This window comes from Castor canadensis, chromosome 5, assembly GCF_047511655.1.
Source record: "Castor canadensis chromosome 5, mCasCan1.hap1v2, whole genome shotgun sequence".
Classification (NCBI taxonomy): Eukaryota; Metazoa; Chordata; class Mammalia; order Rodentia; family Castoridae; genus Castor; species Castor canadensis.
The window spans coordinates 131348573-131371395 of NC_133390.1; the positions used below are offsets into that span (position 1 = coordinate 131348573).

The 22823-nt window shown below is 36.7% G+C and overlaps 1 protein-coding gene across 38 annotated transcripts in view; it reads right to left on the reverse strand.

Annotated features, from left to right (window-relative positions):
* Lrrfip2 (LRR binding FLII interacting protein 2) overlaps positions 1 to 22823 on the reverse strand; it is a 118121-nt gene that overhangs the window by 66725 nt on the left and 28573 nt on the right. For 22 of the 38 annotated variants that reach the window (XM_020168961.2, XM_074074166.1, XM_074074170.1 and 19 more), the window contains 2 exons: positions 4414 to 4500; positions 2235 to 2285 (listed from right to left, as the gene is read on the reverse strand). In XM_020168961.2, the coding sequence (XP_020024550.2) occupies positions 2235 to 2285; positions 4414 to 4500 (138 nt within the window). Of the gene's footprint in view, positions 1 to 2234; positions 2286 to 4413; positions 4501 to 9608; positions 9698 to 22823 lie in introns of all 38 variants that reach the window. The other 16 variants (XM_074074176.1, XM_074074174.1, XM_074074173.1 and 13 more) reach the window with 3 other exon arrangements.

The following is a 22823-nucleotide window of genomic DNA, read 5'->3' on the forward strand; positions in this document are numbered from 1 at the left end:
CATGCTTTTGATGGAAAGAAAGTAGAAATAATCTTGAAAAATATTTTAGAGTTGGTTAAAATTATGTTGAGTTATGCATTAAGCAGTTTGTAAAATAGACTGCCCACCACCTAGCAGGTAATTAAATCACATGAAATTCTAAACTTTTCCACACTGAGCTATCAGCAATGGAGCATTAAAACCTGAGTCATGTGACCCCAGAACATAATCACCTGAAAGTATAAGGAATTTTTCATCTTTCAGAAATTCAAAGTCCAACTTTCTTCTCTGCATGTCCAATTCCTTGCTATTAATCAAGACTTGGATTAGTCACCACTTACAATTTAAGCCTCTGACCAAAACTGCTCCCCTTCTACATAAACCTAGCACTTTCACTACTTAAACTGCATACATATCACTGAATTTTTAAAAGATTATTGTTTATCTTCTCAGCCCTTGAACAAAGAAATCAAATACTTACACTTTTAGTATATGCTTTCCTGCTTCTTTAATTTTTTTGGTCTGTCCTAAGATACTAAAATATCAGGCAGTTTAACTTTAGAATTATAATGCATATCTAGCTTGGTGGTTCACAGCGGTAATCCTAGCTACTCAGCAGAGATCAAAAGGATTTCGGCTTGAGGCCACCCCACGACAAAAAGTTCACGAGACACCCTCCCCCAATCTCAACCAACAAAAAAACTGAGCGTGGTGGTACACCCCTGTCATCCCAGTTATGCAGGAAGCATAAATAAGGATGATCATGGTTCAGGCAGCCAGGGCATATAATGCAAGACCCTATTAAGAAAAATAACTAAAGCAAAATGGGGTGAAGACATGGCTTAAGCGTAGATCACCTGCCTGGCAAGCACAAGGTCTTGAGTTCAAACCCAAGTACTACTAGAAAAATTATAATGCATAATTAAAACAAATTAATGTTTCCATGTAATTTGTATGTGCATTGTTGTAGTAGTGGGGATTGAACCCAAGGCTTTATACATACTAGGCAAGCACTCAGCCACTTGAGCTATGCCCTCACCATCCATGGAAACTTTTCAAGTCATTTCTTATATTTGCACAAAATATTCTTAATGCATAATCAATAGTCTAACTCAGTTACATGCAGAAGATACATTAAATAAAATTACATTAAACAGATTCCACTCCAAAATAACAAACATATACATGAGAAGCCGCTTAGTTTTAATTACATTAAAGAGATTCCACTCCAAAATAACAAACATATACATGAGAAGCCGCTTAGTTTTAAGTTACCAAGCATCTTTTTCTCTTTTTATAAAATACTGTCACTTAGACAAAGTTTCAAAGTCATAGGTCATCACAGTCGCAAATACTTTAATTCTGGTTGTACCTTAAAATGCTGCTATAGAAGGGATTTGCTATCAAAGCTGCTTGTTTAGCATCAATTAAGACAGGGATTCTTAACTCTTTGGGAATCACAGACTTTGAGAATCTGGTGAGAAAAATATCTGTGAGCATTTCCCATGAACATATACATAACTACAAACCTTCACATGAGATTTTAAGGCTTCATACTCTACCTCCCAAGCCTAGTTATATACTGAGTTCAGAATCTTGCAATAGTAGACAATTGGGGAACTTATCAACCTTGGGGGAAAAAAGGCCAAATTTAGTAGTGATTTACAATAACTAATATTCTGCTGGCTAACAATTTCTTTTTGTAGCTAACAAATTTGGTTGTGGTGATAGAGGACTTGAGAAGGAGCTAAGAGAGTTGCCACAGTTCAGAGGGCAAGGCAGAATGACTCAGGCATCTTCCAATGACTGCTGGCTAACAATTTCTTTTTGTAGCTAACAAATTTGGTTGTGGTGATAGAGGACTTGAGAAGGAGCTAAGAGAGTTGCCACAGTTCAGAGGGCAAGGCAGAATGACTCAGGCATCTTCCAATGAAGACCTTGTGAACTCATTTTTTTAAAAGGGGGGAGAGAGAAGAGAAAGGGGAGGACTTGAGGGGAAAAAAAGAACAAACCCATGAAAAGAAAACATATTCATTTACTCAACCTTTCTTGATCAGGGTTCTTGACCACAACAGAAAATGGCTGGAATCCAAGAATATATTTGATCCATTATAGATAGAATAGATACTCTCTGACCTTTAAATTCATACAAGCCAAACACTTCTACTTTGCAAGCTTTTAGTTAATGTTTTATTTCAATACTGCATTATTTCAGCAACTTCTCATAACATGCAGGACAGGCAATCCTGGCCTACCAGCCACTTCTGAATCTGTCCCCATTTCCGGTCAAAGGAATGATGAGAGGGCTATAAATGCAAAGGTTTCACAAACTTAATGCTTTCCAACATACTACATTTTCTAAAAATTCTTAAGTTAATCAGATATATTTACCCTAGAGAACAATGGTAGGTGATACAAAATTACACTTTCAAAACTTAGGAAATTGCTAAGCTAAATATGTTTAATAATAAAAAGATGTATGCAGTTTAGATGACCACAAACAAACATATTTAATAACTGTTCTACTTATTATTTAGTATAGTCTTGGAAGTATAAAAGACAATGCACTGCTACATTTATATTTCAAGTCAAAAACTGCATTCAATATTTCAAACAATACATAAGGTAAAAAAAATTAGCAACATCAACAGTTTTTGTCTTATTGAACTGTGACAACACAGAATACATAAATTTCTCAACAGCAAAAAATCTACCACTGGACTGATGGAGTGGCTCAAGAGTGCCAGCCTCATAAGTATGTGGCCCCAGTACCACCAAAAAAAAAAAAAAAAATCTACCAACATCAAAATAAAGTACTTAATACTGCCCCACAGATGTTTCCCTCTTTGTACTAATACAGTATCAAAAACATTTTAATAAGAATTCAGGACTGACTCAATGCCAAAAAGAAAGGGTTGGACTGGTGGAGTGGCTCAAGTGGTAGAACTCTTGCCTAGCAAGCCTGAAGCCCAGAGTAAAAACCCTAGCACGACCAAAAAATAAATACATAAAAAAAGGTAAGAGAGTGTTTTTGTTTTAATCAGCCCAAGTTCTATATGTGTATTTTTAAATGTTTTTGCTGCTTTTCTTTCTGATGACAAAATCATACTAAAAATCTGTAAACTACAGAAATGCATAAGAAAGTAAAACCAACAATAACTTCAACAAACCAAAGTACTGACAGCAATTACTTCTTTACAGTAGTTTTTGATCCAATAAATGGATGTTTTGGTATTTTGTGGGTTTTTTCTTTAAATTGGTATCCTACCAATTTTGTACTTTTGGTTTGTTCTTTTTTTTCCCCCTTTTCTTGCATGAATATTTCTCTTCCCTAAATATGCTTCAAAAATTATAAGATTTAGTTTTCAGCTAGCTAACCACAGGAAGTTGAAGTCCATTGCTATGTTTCTGCCTAGACCTGAACATAATCATGTCAAGACCTTCCATTCCAAAACCTCCCAGCTCCACCCCAACTCAGGGTGAAGCAGCCAGAACACAGACATCAGCCCACATCCCATAGAACTAGAACAAAGGATTGACAGAAGGGAATGTAACAGTGCACATGCAAACCATATTTATATTATAAATATGAAAATACAGAAAAAATGTCCAGAACAAAAAACTTATAAATTTGGTTATTTTGGAGGAGGAGAATTAGGATTCAAAGTGATAAACTGGGGACTTTAGTTTTTGTCCCCTTGCCCAACCTTTCTCTAATCTCCAAACACTCCATTTTTTTTCCCACATGATATTCTCTATAAGCTCACTCCTAATCTTGTGTTCATATGAACTGCTTTATCTAAAAAGAAAACGTAGACACTGGCTCCAGTAAGATCCAGATGACTTTCAAAAAGAGGAAAAGATAGTGCTCTGAAAAGCAACACCCAGCCTACAGGGATTTCCATCCCATTGTCTCACTATAACCTCTAGCATCCCATAAAAGCCCTTCTTTGATGGCACATCCTGAGCCCTGGGAGATGGGAATTTGGAAACAGAGAGATTGTCATGGTTCTCAGCACCAGTCTTGAAAACCTGTTTCCTACACACTACATATATATATATATGTAGTGTGTGTGTTTGTGTGTGTACAATGGAGTAACTTTATGATGTTTTGCTATATAGATTTCATAATCCAAATTTTAGGAGATTTAAGGCTATACTAAATAATTTTGTCATCTCTAAGTCTACATCAGCTAATATAAGTAAAGCACCTACAACACTATAATAACTTAAAACAGTAAGAGTTATCTATGTGTTATTATTTAAAACAAATGTCATATTAATTTGTTGATATACAATGGCTTGTTAAAATACATACATCAGTTTAGATTATTCCAGTGTTTCAAAAGGAACCAAATTAACATCAGAATCAAACTAGACAGGTATGATTTGCAGGGGCACAGACATGAAATTATGGTTTTCCCTCAAAATTACCTCCTTTTGTTGTCGTTCCAATTCTCTCATGCGTATGTCTCTTGCTTCTGCCCGGGCAGCCCGTTTTGCTGCCAGCCTTGCCTCTGCCTGAAAAGTAATATAAAATTCAGCTTTATAAAACAAGAACAACCTGAATACCAGACTTGAGGATAAGGAGCAATGGGACATATCTTCCAAAGGGAGTTGGGAAGACAAGATATATCAACAAATTTGACTAACTTCTTCAGTTCATTTCTTTCCAAGTCCCCAAATCTCTTTTTAAATCTGGGCCATAATCTTTAACTGTTTGCCTTGATTACACATTTTACACATTTCACACAGTTCTTTATGTATCTTGCCAAATTTGCTCTTTTTCTACCATCTTTCCCTATCAAGTCAACCATACAAACTAGAAACTTTTAAGATCCAGATGCTATTTCATTTTGAGTATTGCCAATATTCAGTCTCTATGAATGTCAATTCTCTATCATTATATATCATTCAACCGCTACTTGTTTCAAGATCCCCCTCCTTTCTTAAATTGATATATAATTTGCCTATCATCAAATTCACCATTTAAAAATATATAATTCAGTGGCTTTTAGTATATTAATAAGAAACCTCAAAAGGAAACCCTGTATGTATTAATAATCACTCCCAATTATACCTTCCCCCAGCTCCTGGCAACTAGTATTCTCTAGTAATTGGCCTATTCTGGACATTTCAAATAAAAAGACACAACAGGAATGCTTCAGTTTTTGCTTGGACTACTACAACTGCCTCCAAAATCCATCTATCTCTCTCCAGAATCTGGCCTATAATCCATCTTCCACATGGCTATAAAACTGGCAAACCACATTTCTGATCATATCACTCAGCTGTATGAAATCCTCCACACTATCTCCCCATTACTTAAAGCAAAAATCCTATGGAACAAATCTTTTCCAGGGGTGGGTACCACTGGCAGGGGGCTAGGAAAAAGGAAAGGCAGAACAAAGGTGTGTATGTGGATGTATTTTGTATCCATATATGAAAAGATAAGAATGAAACCCATAGAAATTGTCCTAAGAAGAGAGGAGGAAGGAAGAGAGAAAACAAAAGAGGGGTGAACACATACATAAATATCACAATGTATACCCCTGTACAACTATATATGCTAATAAAATCATAAAATAAGTATTTTTTTTAAAAAGTCTATGGAACAGCATGAAAGAAGAGGAGAGGCAAAAACAGAAATGAAAGGTCCCCACCACACTTCCCAGAAATTGCTCCAAATGGACTAGGGTATCCTTCTTCCTCCATGCCTGGACTCTACTGTGTTCTGCTAAGCCCCTCTTTACAGACCAACGTCTTGGCAGGAAGTATTCTCCTCTCTCTCTCATGTACCTTCTATGATGATTTCTCCCATTCCCTCCTTCATAAAGTAATACTATACACCCATTATCCTATTGTGGCTTTATTACTTTATGTTAAAACTGAATGCTTCCATCACCTCATGACTTTCAGGCTTCAATGTCTCGTAAGTAAACAAATTAATTTCAGACTGTGGGCCTGAGTACCGAGGAAATGAGATAAGGAAACAGCTTGACATACCACATGAAACTTAAATTTTTTTACCCTGGTTTCTACCTTAGAGTGGTTTCCTCTGGCACTGGCCACATACTAACTCTGATTTAGATTATCCCCTCTGATAACTACAGTGTTCGCTTCTTTCTATGTTGTTATACTTGTGCCCCAGTTTCGTAAGAAGAGAACTCAGCTACTATTTAAAAGGACTTACTATGTATAAGCAATTATGTTAGGAGCTAAAAACAGAGCAAGATATGACATCTCTGTCCTAAAGCAACTCACATTTGGGGAGACAAACACAATGCTATAGGGAAGGAAGCATGCAGTAGGGAAAATTTAGTTTTCTGTAGCAAGATACAGTTTCCCATTCTGGCTAACTAGCCTTTTAGTAGCTATAAAACCTACAAATAAACTACAATCTAGAGACCTTAACCACAGACATGTTCAGAGCACTTAGTATTCTCACATGAATTTTACATTGGCCTCTACCTTTTAAAATCCTATGTTCTGCTTCTCCCTGGACTATAAGTAGATGTCACTATCTTACTAGAGTTTGTATTTTATAAAAGACTTTAAGGCTAATAAGTTATGCTTCAAACGAATACATTTTGAAACTACAAAGTTAAGAAGCTTTCAAATCTTTTGTAATTATAACCATAGCAATGAGCAGAAATTCTCACTTTCTTTTTTTTTTTATTTTCATTTTTTTATTATTCATATGTGCATACAATGCTTGGGTCATTTCTCCCCCCTGCCCCCACCCCCTCCCTTACCACTCACACCACCCCCTCCCTCTCCCCCCACCCCCTCGATATCCTGCAGAAACTATTTTCCCCTTATCTCTAATTTTGTTGAAGAGAGAGTATAAGCAATAATAGGAAGGAACAAGGGTTTTTGCTAGTTGAGATAAGGGTAGCTATACAGGGTGTTGACTCACATTAATTTCCTGTGCATGTGGTGTTACCTTCTAGGTTAATTCTTTTTGATCTAACCTTTTCTCTAGTTGCTGGTCCCCTTCTCCTATTGGCCTCAGTGGCTTTTCAGGTATCCACTTTAGTTTCTCTGCGTTGAGGGCAACAAATGCTAGATAATTTTTTAGGTGTCTTTTTTTTTTTTTTGGCAACACTGGGGCTTGAACTCAGGACCTCATGATTGTTAGGCAGGCACTCTTACCATGTGAACCACTCTACCAGTCCATTAGGTGTCTTACCTATCCTCATATCTCCCTTGGGTGCTCTCGCTTTTATCTTGTGATCAAAGTCCAATCCCCTTGTTGTGTTTGCCCTTGATCGAATGTCCGCATATGAGGGAGAACATACGAGTTTTGGTCTTTTGGGCCAGGCTAACCTCATTCAGAATTATGTTCTCCAATTCCATCAATTTACCAGCGAATGATAACATTTCGTTCTTCTTCATGGCTGCATAAAATTCCATTGTGTATAGATACCACATTTTCTTGATCCATTCGTCAGTAGTGGGGCATCTTGGCTGTTTCCATAACTTGGCTATTGTGAATAGTGCTGCAATAAACATGGGTGTGCAGGTGCCTCTGGAGTAACCTGTGTCACAGTCTTTTGGGTATATTTCCAAGAGTGGTATTGCTGGATCAAATGGTAGATCAATGTTTAGCTTTTAAGTAGCTTTTAAGTAGCTGCCAAATTTTTTTCCAGAGTGGTTGTACTAGTTTACATTCCCACCAACAGTGTAAGAGGGTTCCTTTTTCCCCGCATCCTCGCCAACACCTGTTGTTCGTGGTGTTGCTAATGATGACTATTCTAACAGGGGTGAAGTGGAATCTTAGTGTGGTTTTAATTTGCATTTCCTTTATTGCTAGAAATGGTGAGCATTTTTTTCATGTGTTTTTTGGCCATCTGAATTTCTTCTTTTGAGAAAGTTCTGTTTAGTTCACTTACCCATTTCTTTATTGGTTCATTAGTTTTGGGAGAATTTAGTTTTTTAAGTTCCCTATATATTCTGGTTATCAATCCTTTGTCTGATGTGTAGGTGGCAAATATTTTCTCCCAGTCTGTGGGTGTTCTCTTCAGTTTACAGACCATTTCTTTTGATGAGCAGAAGCTTTTTAGTTTTATGAAGTCCCATTTATCTATGCTATCTCTTAGTTGCTGTGCTGCTGGGGTTTCATTGAGAAAGTTCTTACCTATATCTACTAACTCAAGAGTAAGAAATTCTCACTTTCATATATATTCACTTTGTACCTCAAAAATACCAATTTTATCTTTCTAGGATTTGTCTAGCCAATTCTGCACAATCTACTATATACTATATACTAAAATGGAACTTCCTTAACAAAATCTAAATTATAGCTAATTGAAATCTACTCTTCAATAAGATTTCCTTCACAAAAGGGAACAGAAAGAACATGGACTGAAACAGACTAACCCTCATCCCTTTGTCACTTAGTCAACTTTAATCCAAAACTCAGAGTTAGCTCCATCGGAGATGGTGTTGAAGAAAGGCCACTAAACCACAGCTTTAAAATAGGGAAACAAGATACAAAACTATTTTCTAAACATTATTAGCCTGACATAATCCCGATAGTAGGATTAGCAAAGGCTGATTTCAACTCAGTAGACAAAGAACGTGCTCTATAACTTATCTGACACATTTTTAAGTACACAATCATGAGTATGTAAAGCAACTTCTAGGCAATAATACTATCATTTTTACCTCAGAATACAATCAACAAAAGAGATGTTATAGATTCATTTTAACACATACCTCACTGAACCAAGCTTTCTCTCTCACTCCCTCGTTATTACTGAACCTAACTGGGCCTAACTGAGTGACAACAGGAGATGCAGAAAGGACATAGGATAGACAGACAGACAGACAGACAGAAAGTGGGATAAGGTGTATTGCGTGCTCGGGTGGAGACTCACAGCAGCCTCATTGCTTCTTTTCTCTATTATTCTCTTCATCTACTCTGCTTCTGTTCTCTATCTTTATTCTTTAGGGCCTTACTCCTTTATAGTTCTTTAAAACCTTGCTACTAAAGTGTTTCTTCTTTCCATTCTTTAAAATCTCACTTCTAAAGTCTTTTAAAACCTCTTTCCTTAGACTCACTCTGTCCCATGTTTTCGCTTAGATTTTCTTTAGCATAATCTCTCTTAAAGTCTTTGCCCCCAGACTTGCACTGTCTCCTGTTCTCTCTTTAGCTTCCTTAAAGTCTCAGTGCTCAGACTTTCACTGTCCTGTGTTCTCTTTAGCTTTCTTAAAATCTTAGCCCTCAGACTTGCTAGCAATTCCCCTTTAGTAATTCCCCTTCAGCAATTCTTTTCCCTTCAGCAATTTCCCTTCAGCCATTCATTTTCCCCCTTCAGCAATCTCCCTCCAGCAATCCTCCCTTCCAAAAGCCTCCCACATCCAAAAACCCAAAAAAGCCCAAAAGCCAAAAAATCAAAAAGCATCCTGTCCTCCTTCAGCGAGTCTTTTATACCCAGTGGTAAACAAGGAGGTGGAGCAACAGCTCTATTGTAACAACAGAAACCTGTGATCTACCTCTTTGAACATAAACAACTTAGGAAAAGCAACTGTTTTGCATTGTCCTCTTCTGTGGCTGGGGCTGTGCCAATCTCAGCCTGCAGAAACATCTTAGGAAAAGCAGCTGCTCTTCAGCTTATTCTCACCTTATGCTGTGGCCCAAACTCAGCCTACAGAACACTGGCCACAGCTGTGCTTATATCTTCAGAGGCTTCTCATAATCTGCTCTCCACACCTCACAAACACAAAATAAATGTAACTTTAAGTTTAAAACAAAGTTAAAAAATTAAACACAGAAAGACCATTTGATCCAGTGATTCCATTATGGATATATATGCAAAAGAATAAAAGAAGAGACCCAAAAAAGATATTTATACAACAATGTTCATAGCACCACTGTTCACAATAACCAAAAGGTGGATGTAACCCAAAAGTTCATCAATGTTTAAATAAACAAATTTTGTATTATACACATACTATGTAATCTTATTCAGCTTTTAAAAGGAAGAGGGTGAAATGACCCAAACATTGTATTCACATATGAATATAAAAATAAAAATAAAAAAATAATAAAAAGAAATCTTGATACATGCTGCCTCATGGATGAATCCTGAAGACATACTAAATGTAACAAGCCAGACACAAAGGGCAAAGATAATATAAATCTGCTTACATGAGGTATAAGCAGTCAAATTCATAGAGACAGAAAGTAGAATAGTAGCTGCCAGCAGATGTGAGAATTGGGAATGAGAAGCTATTATTTAGTGGATATGGTTTCAATACTGAGAGATGAAAAGGTTCTGCTAAAGGACAGTAATGACAGTTACACAATAATATAAATATACACAATACCACAGAACCATACACTTAAAAATGGGCAAAATGGTAAATCCTATGTTATATATATTTTATCAAAAAAGTTGACTAACTTAAAAGCACAAGGTATGAAATTGCAAGTATTCAGGAGCCTAAATCATTTATGTTCTATAATATATTAACCTGTAAATATTAACTTGTGTATAAATATATGTGTAAATATAACTTGTATATAAATTCTGTACATATAACTTATATAACTTGTATATATATTAACTTGCATAATACATTAACACATATACATATTGCTTGCAAATTTATAATTTGTGTATATATAATATGTATATATAACTTATATAACTTGTACATATATTAACTTCTATATTTTATATATATATATAAACTCTTAAAGCTAACATGGTAATTCAAGTTCAGAAGTGACTTGTGAAGTCAGGTAGATCACAGGACTAAGGTTTCTAAAAATGGTTCAGGTCATTAAGTTTCCAAATATGATGCATAGTAAGGCTGATTAAAGGATATAATATCCAACTAAATAGGTATAGAAGTTTATAGCAAAATGACAGCATAAGAAGTAAAGACATTATTTGGATGGAATTAAATGAATTTCTCACTGAATGCTCAGGGCAAAGAGAAAAATAAAACGACAACAAAAATTATTCAGGAACACAGTCTGAGAGATAAGCTTACAGCAATTTATCAGTATCCAATTCAAACAGTACTAAATATGTTAAGGGATAACCTTACTTTTGCTCTTTATATTTATCAAATTAAACAATATTACCAGAATAATCTCTTCATGAGTAACAGGGGTTAATCTCATTAAAGTACAGTATGTTCATGGGTGTAATATCATGGCAACCCCTTTGACCAATGAACATACACTTTACAAAATGAAGGACAGGAATGTAAAACAGGTCCTGTTCAAGGGTGGATACTAGTGAGAAGGGGAAAGGTAAACAGAAAGGGTAAAAGAGAGCGAACATGATTTGTATATGTTATATATTTGTATGAAAATAGAACAATGAAACCTGTTGAAATTGTTTTAAGGGGAGGTGTGAAGGATAATGATAGTGGGGGTGAATTTACCAAGGTACACTGTAAGCATATATGGAAATATCACAATGAAACTCCCCTGTACAACAAATATATGCTAATAAAATGTTTAAAAAAAAATCCACCATCAAAATCCAAACTTTCACTGGTCATGATGGTGCATAACTGTATTCCCAGCTACTGTGAAGACTGAGACCAGAAGATTGCATGACCCCACAAGTTTGAGTCTAGCCAGGGCAACATAACAAGACCCAGACTCAAACAAACAAATAAAATCCAAACTTTCCAGATAATGGAGAAGATGAGACTTCTCACACTAATGTAACTACCATCTTACTAAATAACTACTATCCTGCTAAGTAACTACCTTACTTAGCAAGGCTAGATGCTTATTTTCTTTTAATCCACAAAATAATCCCTTGAGATTCAGAAATGATAACTTGTCCCTTAGCCAGAAAATATTGGAGCCAAGATCCACATCTTAACAATCTTATTCTAGTTCTTAACCAAATTGCCACAGCCTATATATACTCCAAGTGTGAGATCATATCTTTAGTCAAATCAGAAAATTTTCGTGTAGGTAATTTGTCCTAGAATTTTCAATTTAGCACAGATTCTCTCTTTCCTGTGGAAATGTACTATTCTGGTTCAATTATTTCTCTGATGACTCCTTTATTCCAAATGCAGATAATCTCTTTTTACTTTACACAGTTTTCCCTCTCATCTTTTTATTCCAGTTTCAATTATTAGCCAGTGAGAATGACTCATATCTAGCATTACAAACTGACTTCTCTGCCAAAATCCAAGCTTATATTTCTAACACCTCTTGGATTTCTTCTCAGCACCACAAACTTATATAGTCAGGGAAATAAACTTCATCTTTTCCTAGTGAATAGGCTTTACTATTGTGTTTTCTAGTCTCCAGAAATGAAACCCTTATTACCCTTTTTTAAATCACATGACTGGACTTCCTACTTCCTCACCAATCATCTCTTAAAATATTCTTTGAATCCATACTTTAATTTCCACTCGAACAGAATCCTCCCTCTTCCCAACACTTTTTCCCAGAGTATTTCAAAGTCTCCTAACTCTAATTTCAGATTTTCCACACCTATTCTCCTCCCTTCCTTGCTATTCCACTAGATACTGCTGATTTCATCTACCTGAAACACCAAGGAAAATGCAAGGTAAAACATCTCTAAGTAAAATATGATTAACATTAATATACTCTGTAGTGTCCCATACTCCAAAGAATTTCTAAACTTTCTGAATTTTAAATCTGAAACTTACAACTGCTTCGTTTAAGTAAACACAAGGGAACAGGTTAAAATAAATTTGCATCCCAATGGCATTTCAAGTCAGAAGCTTATTTGAGGCCAATCAATTGTATTTTAAATCTTCCACCTGTCCAGTGTGTCTGAGAATAAACAGGGACCTATCTGATCTGCTGGGCAGTGCTGCTTCCAGCAGAGAAAATCCATAAACCACTTGGACTGTTATCTAGGAGGGAAACAAAGGTATGTTCATTAAAATAAAAGTTTGAATTCATCATCTTAAGATTCAGAGGCAAAAGAGGTAACTCTATAAATTGAGTTAGGTCTATCAAGTTAATGAACTATAAATAAGTATTTTCAGAATATATACGCTCTAAATATACTAGGAACCACGGAAGCTTTTGCAAACAAAGCAGGTACCACTTAACACTGTGTCATAGTAGAAATGTGTAGCCTGGTTTTAAAGAAACAGGAAGGAAAGAATTTCCAAGAAATACAATATAGATAGTCTAAATTATCAGTGGGAAAGGTTCTACAAAACCTCATCGGGGTTAGGTGCTGTGGTTTATACCTACCTAGGAGGCAGAGATCAGGAGGATCACAGTTCAAGGCCAGTACAGGTAAAAAGTTCACAAGACCCCCATCTCAACCAAGAAGAGCTGAGCATAATAGTGCATGCCTGTCAGTTTAGCCAGGCAGGAAGCATAAATAGGAGAACTGCAGTCTGGGCTGTATTGTACCTCCTGTGTCAATGCTTTCTCATACCAGAATCTTTTTCCTTTTTCTTTTTCTTCTTTTTTTGGGAGTACTGGGGTTTGAACTCAGGGCCTTGTGCTCACCAGAGAGCCACACCCCTAAACCTTTTAACTTTAGATATTTTTCTGATAGGGTCTCCCATTTATGTCCAGATCAGCCTGGACCACAATCCTCCTATTTATGCTTCCTGCCTAGCTAGATGATAGGCACACGCTGCCACACCTAGCTTTTACTGACTGAGATGGAGGTCTCAAGAAATTTTTGCCCAGTTGGTCTTGAACAAGATCCTGCCAATCTCTGCATCTCAAATAGCTAGAATTACAGGCATGAGCATGAACCTCCATGCCCAGTGACAGAAGGAATGTTAAGGCACACAGGAGGCATTATCTACACACCCTCTCAAGCCATGGCAGACTTCCCAGTCTCAGTCCTCTTCCTTCTTTCTTTCTCTGGGGTTCACTGAAGAGCCATCCCTCTTCCTCTTGTTTGTTTCACGTCAGAACTACTCCAATCCACACACTCTCAAACACATCCCCTCCATGATACATGGTAAGTTCCACCCTCACCAGGGACCTCAGCCCAACTATCAGATTTCTCTTAAGAGTTCAACTTCTCTCTTTATTGTTTCCTTCTCACCAAAAGTAGTTCAAAGTCTCTCCCATCTTTAAAAAACAAACAACAAAAATCCTATCCTAGCTGAATTCTGCCTTGTGTTCTCTTTACAGCCAAGTTTTCTCACACCTCCCTCCTCACTTCTCACTCTGTTCAAATGATCGCAATTTGGCTTCTGCTCAAGTCACTAACTGAAATTCCTCATGCAAAAGGTCACTAATGACCTCCAATTACCAACCCAATGGAATTTTTCTATTCTTATTTCATTTCTCCTTTCTGGACTTCTGACATCACTAACCACTCATTCCTTCTTAAACTCTCATCTCTTGGCATTCTGCAATAGTAATGTCTCCCAGCTTTCCTCTTTACTCTCTGACCTCCCTTCCTGAGAATCCTTCACAGACATAATTTTCTCTGTGAGATCCTCACTTTTTTTAATATAATCAAAGCTTCCAGGCTACTCTTCTGCTCTTTTCATTCTATGTTCTCTCCTGGGTGATACTAATGGTCAGCAAATCTTTTATGTCCAAGGCAGACTTTTTTCCCACAGTCCTGATTTAAATGGCTATTAAAAATTGGGACTGTCTCACAAGAACCTTGGGGAACGCAATAAATCCCTAACTTAACTTATAAGCTTTCCCTCAAACTTCCTCTGCCTCTTTATATCCCTGATCAACTGCCCCATTATAAAATGAAGAATCATCATAAGGCTCCTTCCCTTTTTTATCCTCCCTCCACAATGCAGTCACTAAGTCCCAATAATTTTACTATCACTCCTGTCACTTTGTTTTTGGTTCTGTCCAGACTTTCTCTCCATTCCTATCATCACTCCATTCATTCAAGCAATCATCATCTTTCCCCAAGATGAGCAGAGCAGCTTTCTGTTTTCTGTCTCAATAGTCACTACACATGGCGGCTTAAGTAATTACACTATTAAATCAATTCTGATAAAGGATATACCCTCCAGTGTCTCACCACAGCTTTCAAAGTGGAATTCAAACTCCTTAGCAGACAAATCCTTTCCTGATTGGCCCCAACTTCCTCTCCAGCATCACCCCCTCCCAATGCCCATTCTACTCCAGTCACAATAAGCTACCATTCTGGCAGTTTCCCACATGGTTCTGGCTGTTCCCCTTGAGCCTGAGGAGCACTTAGAAACCAATATACAAAATAATATTTATGAAGAAATATACTAGAACTTTTAAAATATGGACAGGAAAGATATTTTTTATTTTTATCATAGTACCTCCCTATGAAGGGGAGGGTTAGGGAGCAATAGTCCTGATGAAATGAAACAAAGGACTTAAACTTAGTTTACAATGTCAGCTTTCTCTCTTCTTTCCTTCCTATCTTTTTAAAGACAAAATCTGAAGCAACTATGACAAAATGTATGACATTTATTCATTTTGAGTGCTGGGCTCAGGAGTACTTATTATAAAACCTTCCCGTATTTAATATTTTTCGAAAGAAATGGTACATGCCTTTAAAATAAGAAATTCCTTGGGCCAGGCATGCTGGCTCACACTTATAATCTCAGCTACTCAGGAGGCAGAGATCGGGAGGATTGGGCAAAAAGTTAGTGAGATATTTCAACCAGTAATGCTGGGCGTGGTGGTACACACCTGTTATTCCAGCTACTTGAAAGGCATAAATAGGAGGACTGCAGTCCAGGGCAACCAGGGCAAAAAACACAACATCCTATTTGGAAAAAAAAAAAAAAAAAAAAACCTAAAGTAAAAAGGGCTAGGTACGTGACTCAAGAGGCAGAGTACCTGCCTAGGAAGCGTAAGTCCCTGTATTCAAACTCCAGAACCACCCAAAAAAAAAACGAGGAGGAAGAGAATTATCAAGCTTTAAACTTTTTTTTTTTTTGCCTGTGGTGCTGGGGGTAGAACCCAGGGCTTTGCATATACTAGATAAGCACTCCATCACTGAGCTACATCCCCAGCCATTAAGTTTTTTGAGACAGAATCTGGCTGTGTAGCTCAGGCTGGCCTAGAACTGGGAACCCTCCTGCCTTTGCCTCCCAACAACTGAAATTACAGGAGTGCACCATCATGTTCACCCTCAAGCTTTCAAACTTTTATCCTACTTTAGGCATAGTGGTGCTCACCTGCAATCCCAGCACTTGAGAAGCAGAGGCAGGAAGACAGTGAATTTGAAGCAGCCTGGGCTACACAGTGAGGTACTGTCTCAAAAAAAGAAAGAAAGAAAGAAAAAGGACACCCTTTTATCCCATTGTGATCACATAAGTTTTAACGCAAAGCAAATTTAAAATCCATAATTTAACAGAAATAAATTGAACCGAGCCTATGGAGTTTAGAATTGCCAACCTGCGCTTATATCCATAACATAAAAATCTATGCAACTGGCATGGGTAAAAGAGAGATTAAGATACAATCTGGGTGTTTATGAACTATGCTTTCAAAGAAATCTGAAATATGGAATTTTAAAAACTAAAACTCTCAAGAAAAAAGACTAATTCAGGTAGTTAGGACTCAGAGTTTACTGTGTTTGTGTTTATCCTTCCATGATACTCATGCCAAAAGAACACTGAAAGCCAAATGTGGAGACATAATATTTATTGTGTTGCCATGGTTTCCAAATTATCAAATAAAGATTATTACTCCATTTCCTAGCAACTTCTATTTAATACAAAACCTTAGGTACTACTTTTCTCAATTGGACCTTGTATTACAATTAACAGCTTTGTAAAAAGCTTTTGATACATAAGGACAAATATTTAAATTTTTCAGAACAAACACCACCACATAATAGATAAAAATCTAGGAATTTTAACTCATCTTTTCCTGATGCCAAAAATTGTATCTTCCTTTTAATCAGAAACGTTTTGGAATGAGAGAAGAAATCTAAGGTTAAGAACTTTAAGCCGGGTGTCGGTGGCTCAAGCCTATAATCCTAGCCACTCAGGAGGCAGAGATCAGGAGGATCGCAGTTCAAAGCCAGCCCTGGCAAATAGTTCCACAAGATCTTATCTAGAAAAACTCTTCACAAAAATAGGCCTGGTGGAGTGGCTCAAAGTGAAGGCCCTGAGTTCAAGCCCCAGTACCGAAAAAAATAAAAAATAAAAAAAATAAATAGACAATACAGGAAAAGTGAAACTTTGGATCTGTAATAACATTTCTATTCTAGGGGAAAAACATGAATCATAGTTCTAGTAAAAATACTAATTTGGGAGAGAGGGAGGGTTGCCAGCAATGTTCTCACATTTATGTTAATGTTCTTCTGCCATCTGAATTTTTTTTCCTCCAAAAAAGTCAGTTATGACAATAATTATGACAGTGAAAGTTTCAATCACAGTGAGACAAAACTAAGTCTTAGAGTACAATATTCCTCCCTTAATTCCAGATAGAGAAATAAATCAAGGGACAGAGATTCTGAACACTGGCCATCACAGAACCAGTGATTAGGGTCAGGCTGTGCAGAGGATGGGGAAAAGGTGAGGATAATGTGCCCCAACCATATCTTACACCTTCTCTACTCTTAGTTCAGATGGGTAAAGGGAAAAAACGTGCATTCAACAAGAACCGGATTGAGTTCATGCACTAATGCCACTTGAAGGAATTTTAAATGACTAAAACCAGAGCAACTTAGATTTACTCTTTCAAAGGATTTAAACTAATAAAATGAGTAAGTACAAAGGGAGAGAATTTTTTTTTAAACTGTGTGGAAATAGAAAAACATTCACTTTTCTAATTGAAAAAAATAACTCCAGTTTTATAATTCTTTATGAATTTTACGTACTAATATGAAGAACACTTAAGTAAGTGTAATTCTGCCTCTTACGGAATTATTTTTTTCAAACTCAGTTTGCACAAAACAATCTGAGCCAAATACTTGCACATAAGATAATAAAAAAAAGTGTCAGAAGACTCTAGATTTGACCTTGAAATCCTAGTGCTCTTTAGGGCTCACTCCAAGGAGTGATTGCCTTTTAACTTTACGTTTTCTCCCTAAATGATCACATCCACACTTATGAATTCAATTAAGTCTACATGTTAGTGAATATCAAATAGCCCAGACTTCTCCTTTTTACTCCTTATCTATATTCCCAAATTACCTTTTTAAAATCTCCATTTAGATGTCTCACAGGCACCTTAAATACAACATATGCCAACATATATTCATGGTCTTCTCTCCCCATTCTAATCTTCCCTAGCATTCACCCAGATGTATAAGCCACAGCATCCCGTTCCCTGTCATCCAACTCTCCATTTATTAAGCATCTACTATTTTGCTCTCCATTCCAATCATACTTCACTATTTCTACCATGACCACCCTAAGCCAAGCCCCATCATCTTTCCATGACTCATGACTCTCCTCCTTGTATTCACTCATGCAATATACTGATCCAATCTCAAACCTACAGTAAGCCATTCATTTAAAGTAAAAATCTGATGTCATTCCCCTACACAAAAATTTCAATGCTTTCTCACTGTTTTTTGTACACAAACCAAAATCCTAAATATAACCTACAAGAGTCTATCATCAGGGCTGTCAATCTTATCCCTACTGACATTTGGGCAAGATAGTTCCTTGTTGTGGGAGATTATCTGTAGATTATTAATGACTCTAGATGTTTAGCATCATTCTTAGCCTCTACCTATAAATGCCATCCCCTTCATGTAACAAACAAAAAAATGTCTCCATATACTGCCAAACATCCCCTAGGGAACAAAATCTCCCCTGGCTGAGAACCTGACCTGCATTACTTAGTTCCTACCTAACTCTCTGGGCACTCTCCTCTCCTTACTATCATAGTGATGTTATTGGAGGCACCACAGTTAAAAGTGCAGCAGCCTAGGGCAAATTTCAGCCCTATCCCTTCCTAGTGAGGTGACCTTAGTCAAATTACTTCATTTCTCCATGTTATGGATTCATCATTGATAAATATTAATAGTAGACTACCTCCCTGGACTATTTTGAGGATTAAATTCAATTAAAGTACTCAGCCTAGTGGGTACATAACAAGAACTATATAAATGCTAGCTGTTGTCATTCCTTGAATTCTCTTTTACAGGTACTGAGGTGTGAACTCAAGGCAGGCACTCTACCACTTGAGCTATACCCCAGATATTCCCTGAATTCTCTGTACTCCGCCTCAAAATCTTGTCACAAGTGCTTCTCTCTGACAGGAAAGCTCTTCCCCACATGTGACAACTCCTTTTCCCTTAAGTAATTCCACTCATCCTTCAAAACTCAGGTAAAAGGGTATTTTCTTCAAGGAAGCCTTCCCAGGGCCCTCAAACACATCAAGTCCCATGGCATATCCTTTAATGAAACTATTTACTGTTCTCTCAAAACCCTTAACACCATTATAAATAAACATATAACTATATTTCCTCAATTTTAAGAATCCCAGTGATTGTGACATACAGAAATAATCAGTTTTTGGGTTGGCGGAGTGGCTCAAGCAGTGAGGGAGCCTGCCTAGCAAGCATGAGGCCCTGAATTCAAACCTCAGTACTGCCAAAAGAAAAAAAAAAAAGAAAAAAGAATAATCAGTTTCCAAAACAAAAAGAAATTACCATAGTAAATATATCTGAAATTTGAGAAACCATCTCATTGTGTAGTTATTTGGCTAGTGTCTATTTCCCCTCTAGAATCTAAGTTCCATAAAAGCAAGGACCAACTTAGTCTTGTCCACTTCAGGTCCTCCAAATATAGCACAGCACTTGCACAGAATAGGTTCTCAATAAATATTTGCTGAATGAATGAAATTAAAAACTCACGTTTTTTTGAAAAGGAAACTGTATTCTAAAGTGAAAGATTACTGTTCATAATTATTGCTGGCTGTGATAACTCTTTGCATTTTTGAAAGCTTTTATTCTTGCCAAAAGGTTTTCATTAGGCTGGTTTTTTTAATGTGGCACAAGTTGTAGCACACCTACTTAGCAAACACAAGACTGAGTTCAACCCCCCAGTACCAGGAAAAAAAAAGGGTTTTACTTTTAATTTTCCATGACCTAAAAATGAATAAATTACTCAGAGTAGTGAAATTACTATAAGAAAACCATTAACTCTGACAAGCTGTTATAGTTTATCATTCCATAAAACATTAATACTTGGTTTTGTATCTTTCTCTTCAAGCTGTTAAACTTCTGCTTCTTAGATGCCTGGAATGGTTATTACCTTCTGAAGCAACAAAATGAAATCCAACCAAGTACTCATCAACAAATGGACATATAAACAAACTGTAGCATATGCATACAATGGAATATTATTTAGCTATAAAAAGGAATAGTTATTTAAAAGGAAAAAAGGGAATGAAGTTTGATATGCATTATAATATGGATGAATCTTGAAGTCATTATGCTAAGTGAAATAGCTACACACAAAGGACAAATATTGCATAATTCCACTGACATGAAACATCTAGAGACTAGACATAAAGTAGATTAAAGGTTACTAGGAGCTGAGAGAGTGAATGATGAGGAACTGTTGCATAATGGCTGAAGCTTCCGTGTGGGGTATTGAAAAGATTTTGGACATCAAAAGTAATGATGACCACACAATGCTGTGAATATGATTAATGTCATTGACTTGTACACTTAAAAGAAGAAAACCTAAGGCTGGGTATAATGGCTCAAGCCTGTAATCCTAGCTACTCAGGAAGCGGGAGAAGGCAGAAATTGGAGGACTGAAGTTCCAGGTCAGCACAGGTAAAAAGTTCTTAAGGCCCCATTTCAACCAGGAAAAGCTGGGCACAGTGGCAAGTACTTCCTATCCCAGCTAGGCAGGAAGCAAAAATAGGAGGATTGTGGTCCAGGCTGGCCTAGTCATAAAATGAGACCATATCTCAAAAATAACTAAAGCAAAAAGGTTGGGGTTGTGGCTCAAGTGGTACACTCCTGCTTCACAAGCAGAAGGCCCTGACTTCATCCCCCACTACCACCAAAAAGGGGGGGAAAAAGAGAAAGAGAGAGAAAGAGAAAGAGAAAGAAACTCCAAACACTTCATCAGTCACAAAAGTTAAATAACCATGGAACTTCCCTTCTTCCTTGTTATTACACACTGAATATGTTTACATGTAAGTTCTGCTCAACATAAAAATGTCTGGATTAAAAAAAAAATCTCTGGATACTATCTGTTAGACTCTAATTCCTACAAAAGATGTTTCTATGTCTGATTAAATTTAAAATTCTTTAGATTTAAGAAGGACATGCATACAAACATCAATTTTCTTTGGATCCTGGATCTTTAAAGAAATCACAGAATTTTAGTGCCAGAAGGAATCTCAGATCATCAGGTCTAAATAAGCAACATTCTAATGACTTCCATTTGTAGAAATGTGCATAAAATATGTTTTCTTCACAATTTCAGCTCTGAACAAAACAACAGTAATATTTCCAGGCCACTGATGCCTTAAAAAGACTATCTGCTAACCCTTCAACAGGTTTCAATTTCTTCTCACAGGAACATTCACCATAAACAATACTCACCAAACTGACTGCAGTAAGGAAACATAATTGGCTTTCATTCAATCTCACTTTTCTCCTTTTGATAGAGGGGCTAGCTGCCTAAGGGTCCCCAGTTTGTAATACCACATATGTGCTTTCAGATAATTTTTCACTGAAAAGTCAACAAGCCTTTAAATTGGTCTTCTTATATGCTAGTGAACTTACTAATGCCTCCTTCCAATACCTGCTACTCTAAGCTCCTCCAAAAGCTGTGAAAACCTTGGCTCTCCCAGCAAAACAGCACCATACCTATCTATTACAGATAGGCAGGACTTCTAAATCCACCCACATTCTAGCCTTCGCAAAGCAATCTTCAAACATTTCAACATCTTTTAAAAATGTGGTCAGGCTGGGTGCTGGTGACTCATGCCTATAATCTTAGCTACTCAGGAGGCAGAGATCAAGAGTATCACAGTTCAAAGTCAGCCCAGGCAAATAGTTTGCAAGACTCTATCTCAAAAAAGCCCTTCACCCAAAAAAAAAAAAAAAAAAGGAATGGTGGAGTGGCTCAAGGTATAGGCCCTAAGTTCTAACCCCAGTATCAAAAAAAAAAAAAAAAAAAAAAATGTAGTCAGGTTTTTCAAGATGAAAAATGTCTCCTGGAGACTGATGATAGTGATGGTTGCACAAAAAAAATGTTTTTAAATGTACCTAATGCTACAAAACTGTATGTATACTTACTAGTTAAGATGGTAAATTTTATGTATATTTTACCACAATTTAAAAAATGCACTCAGTTCCAGTTTGTGGAATGTATTTATGTCTTCTGTTTCTTTTCTTTCTCATTCTCTCTAGTCATTTGCTTTTTGTGGCTAACTGAAAAATATGGAAACTGAACATAATAGACAAGAAGAAAAAGAGGCCATTTTTCTTTTTTTATGGCATTCTCTGTTTACCTCAAAGACTTGAAGGAAAGATATATACTCAAGATTTAACTGAAGAAAAAAAATTGAAGATTAAGCTATCTGTCATTTTTATTATTATAGAGGTTTTACTGATTTTTGTATATTTCTAATGCAAGACAATATTTTTTGTTGAAAAATATGATAATAAGGATTATTTTCTGTGAGTGCCAACTATCCAGAGAATGGACAGCGTTATGGTTTAACTCTGAGATGTTCTCTGAAGGCTCATGGGTTGGGGACTTAGTTGCTAGCTAATGAACTTTTGTGAAGTGGCTGGATCCTTAGGGCTCTGACTTAATCAACAGATTAATTCCTTAATACGATGGCATTAATGGGAAGTGGTCAAGACTAGGAACTACAGCACAATTGGGAGAAACAGTCACTAGGGGTGTGCCCTGGAAAAATATACCTGTCCCTTCCTATCTTGCTTTTTCCTTCTTAG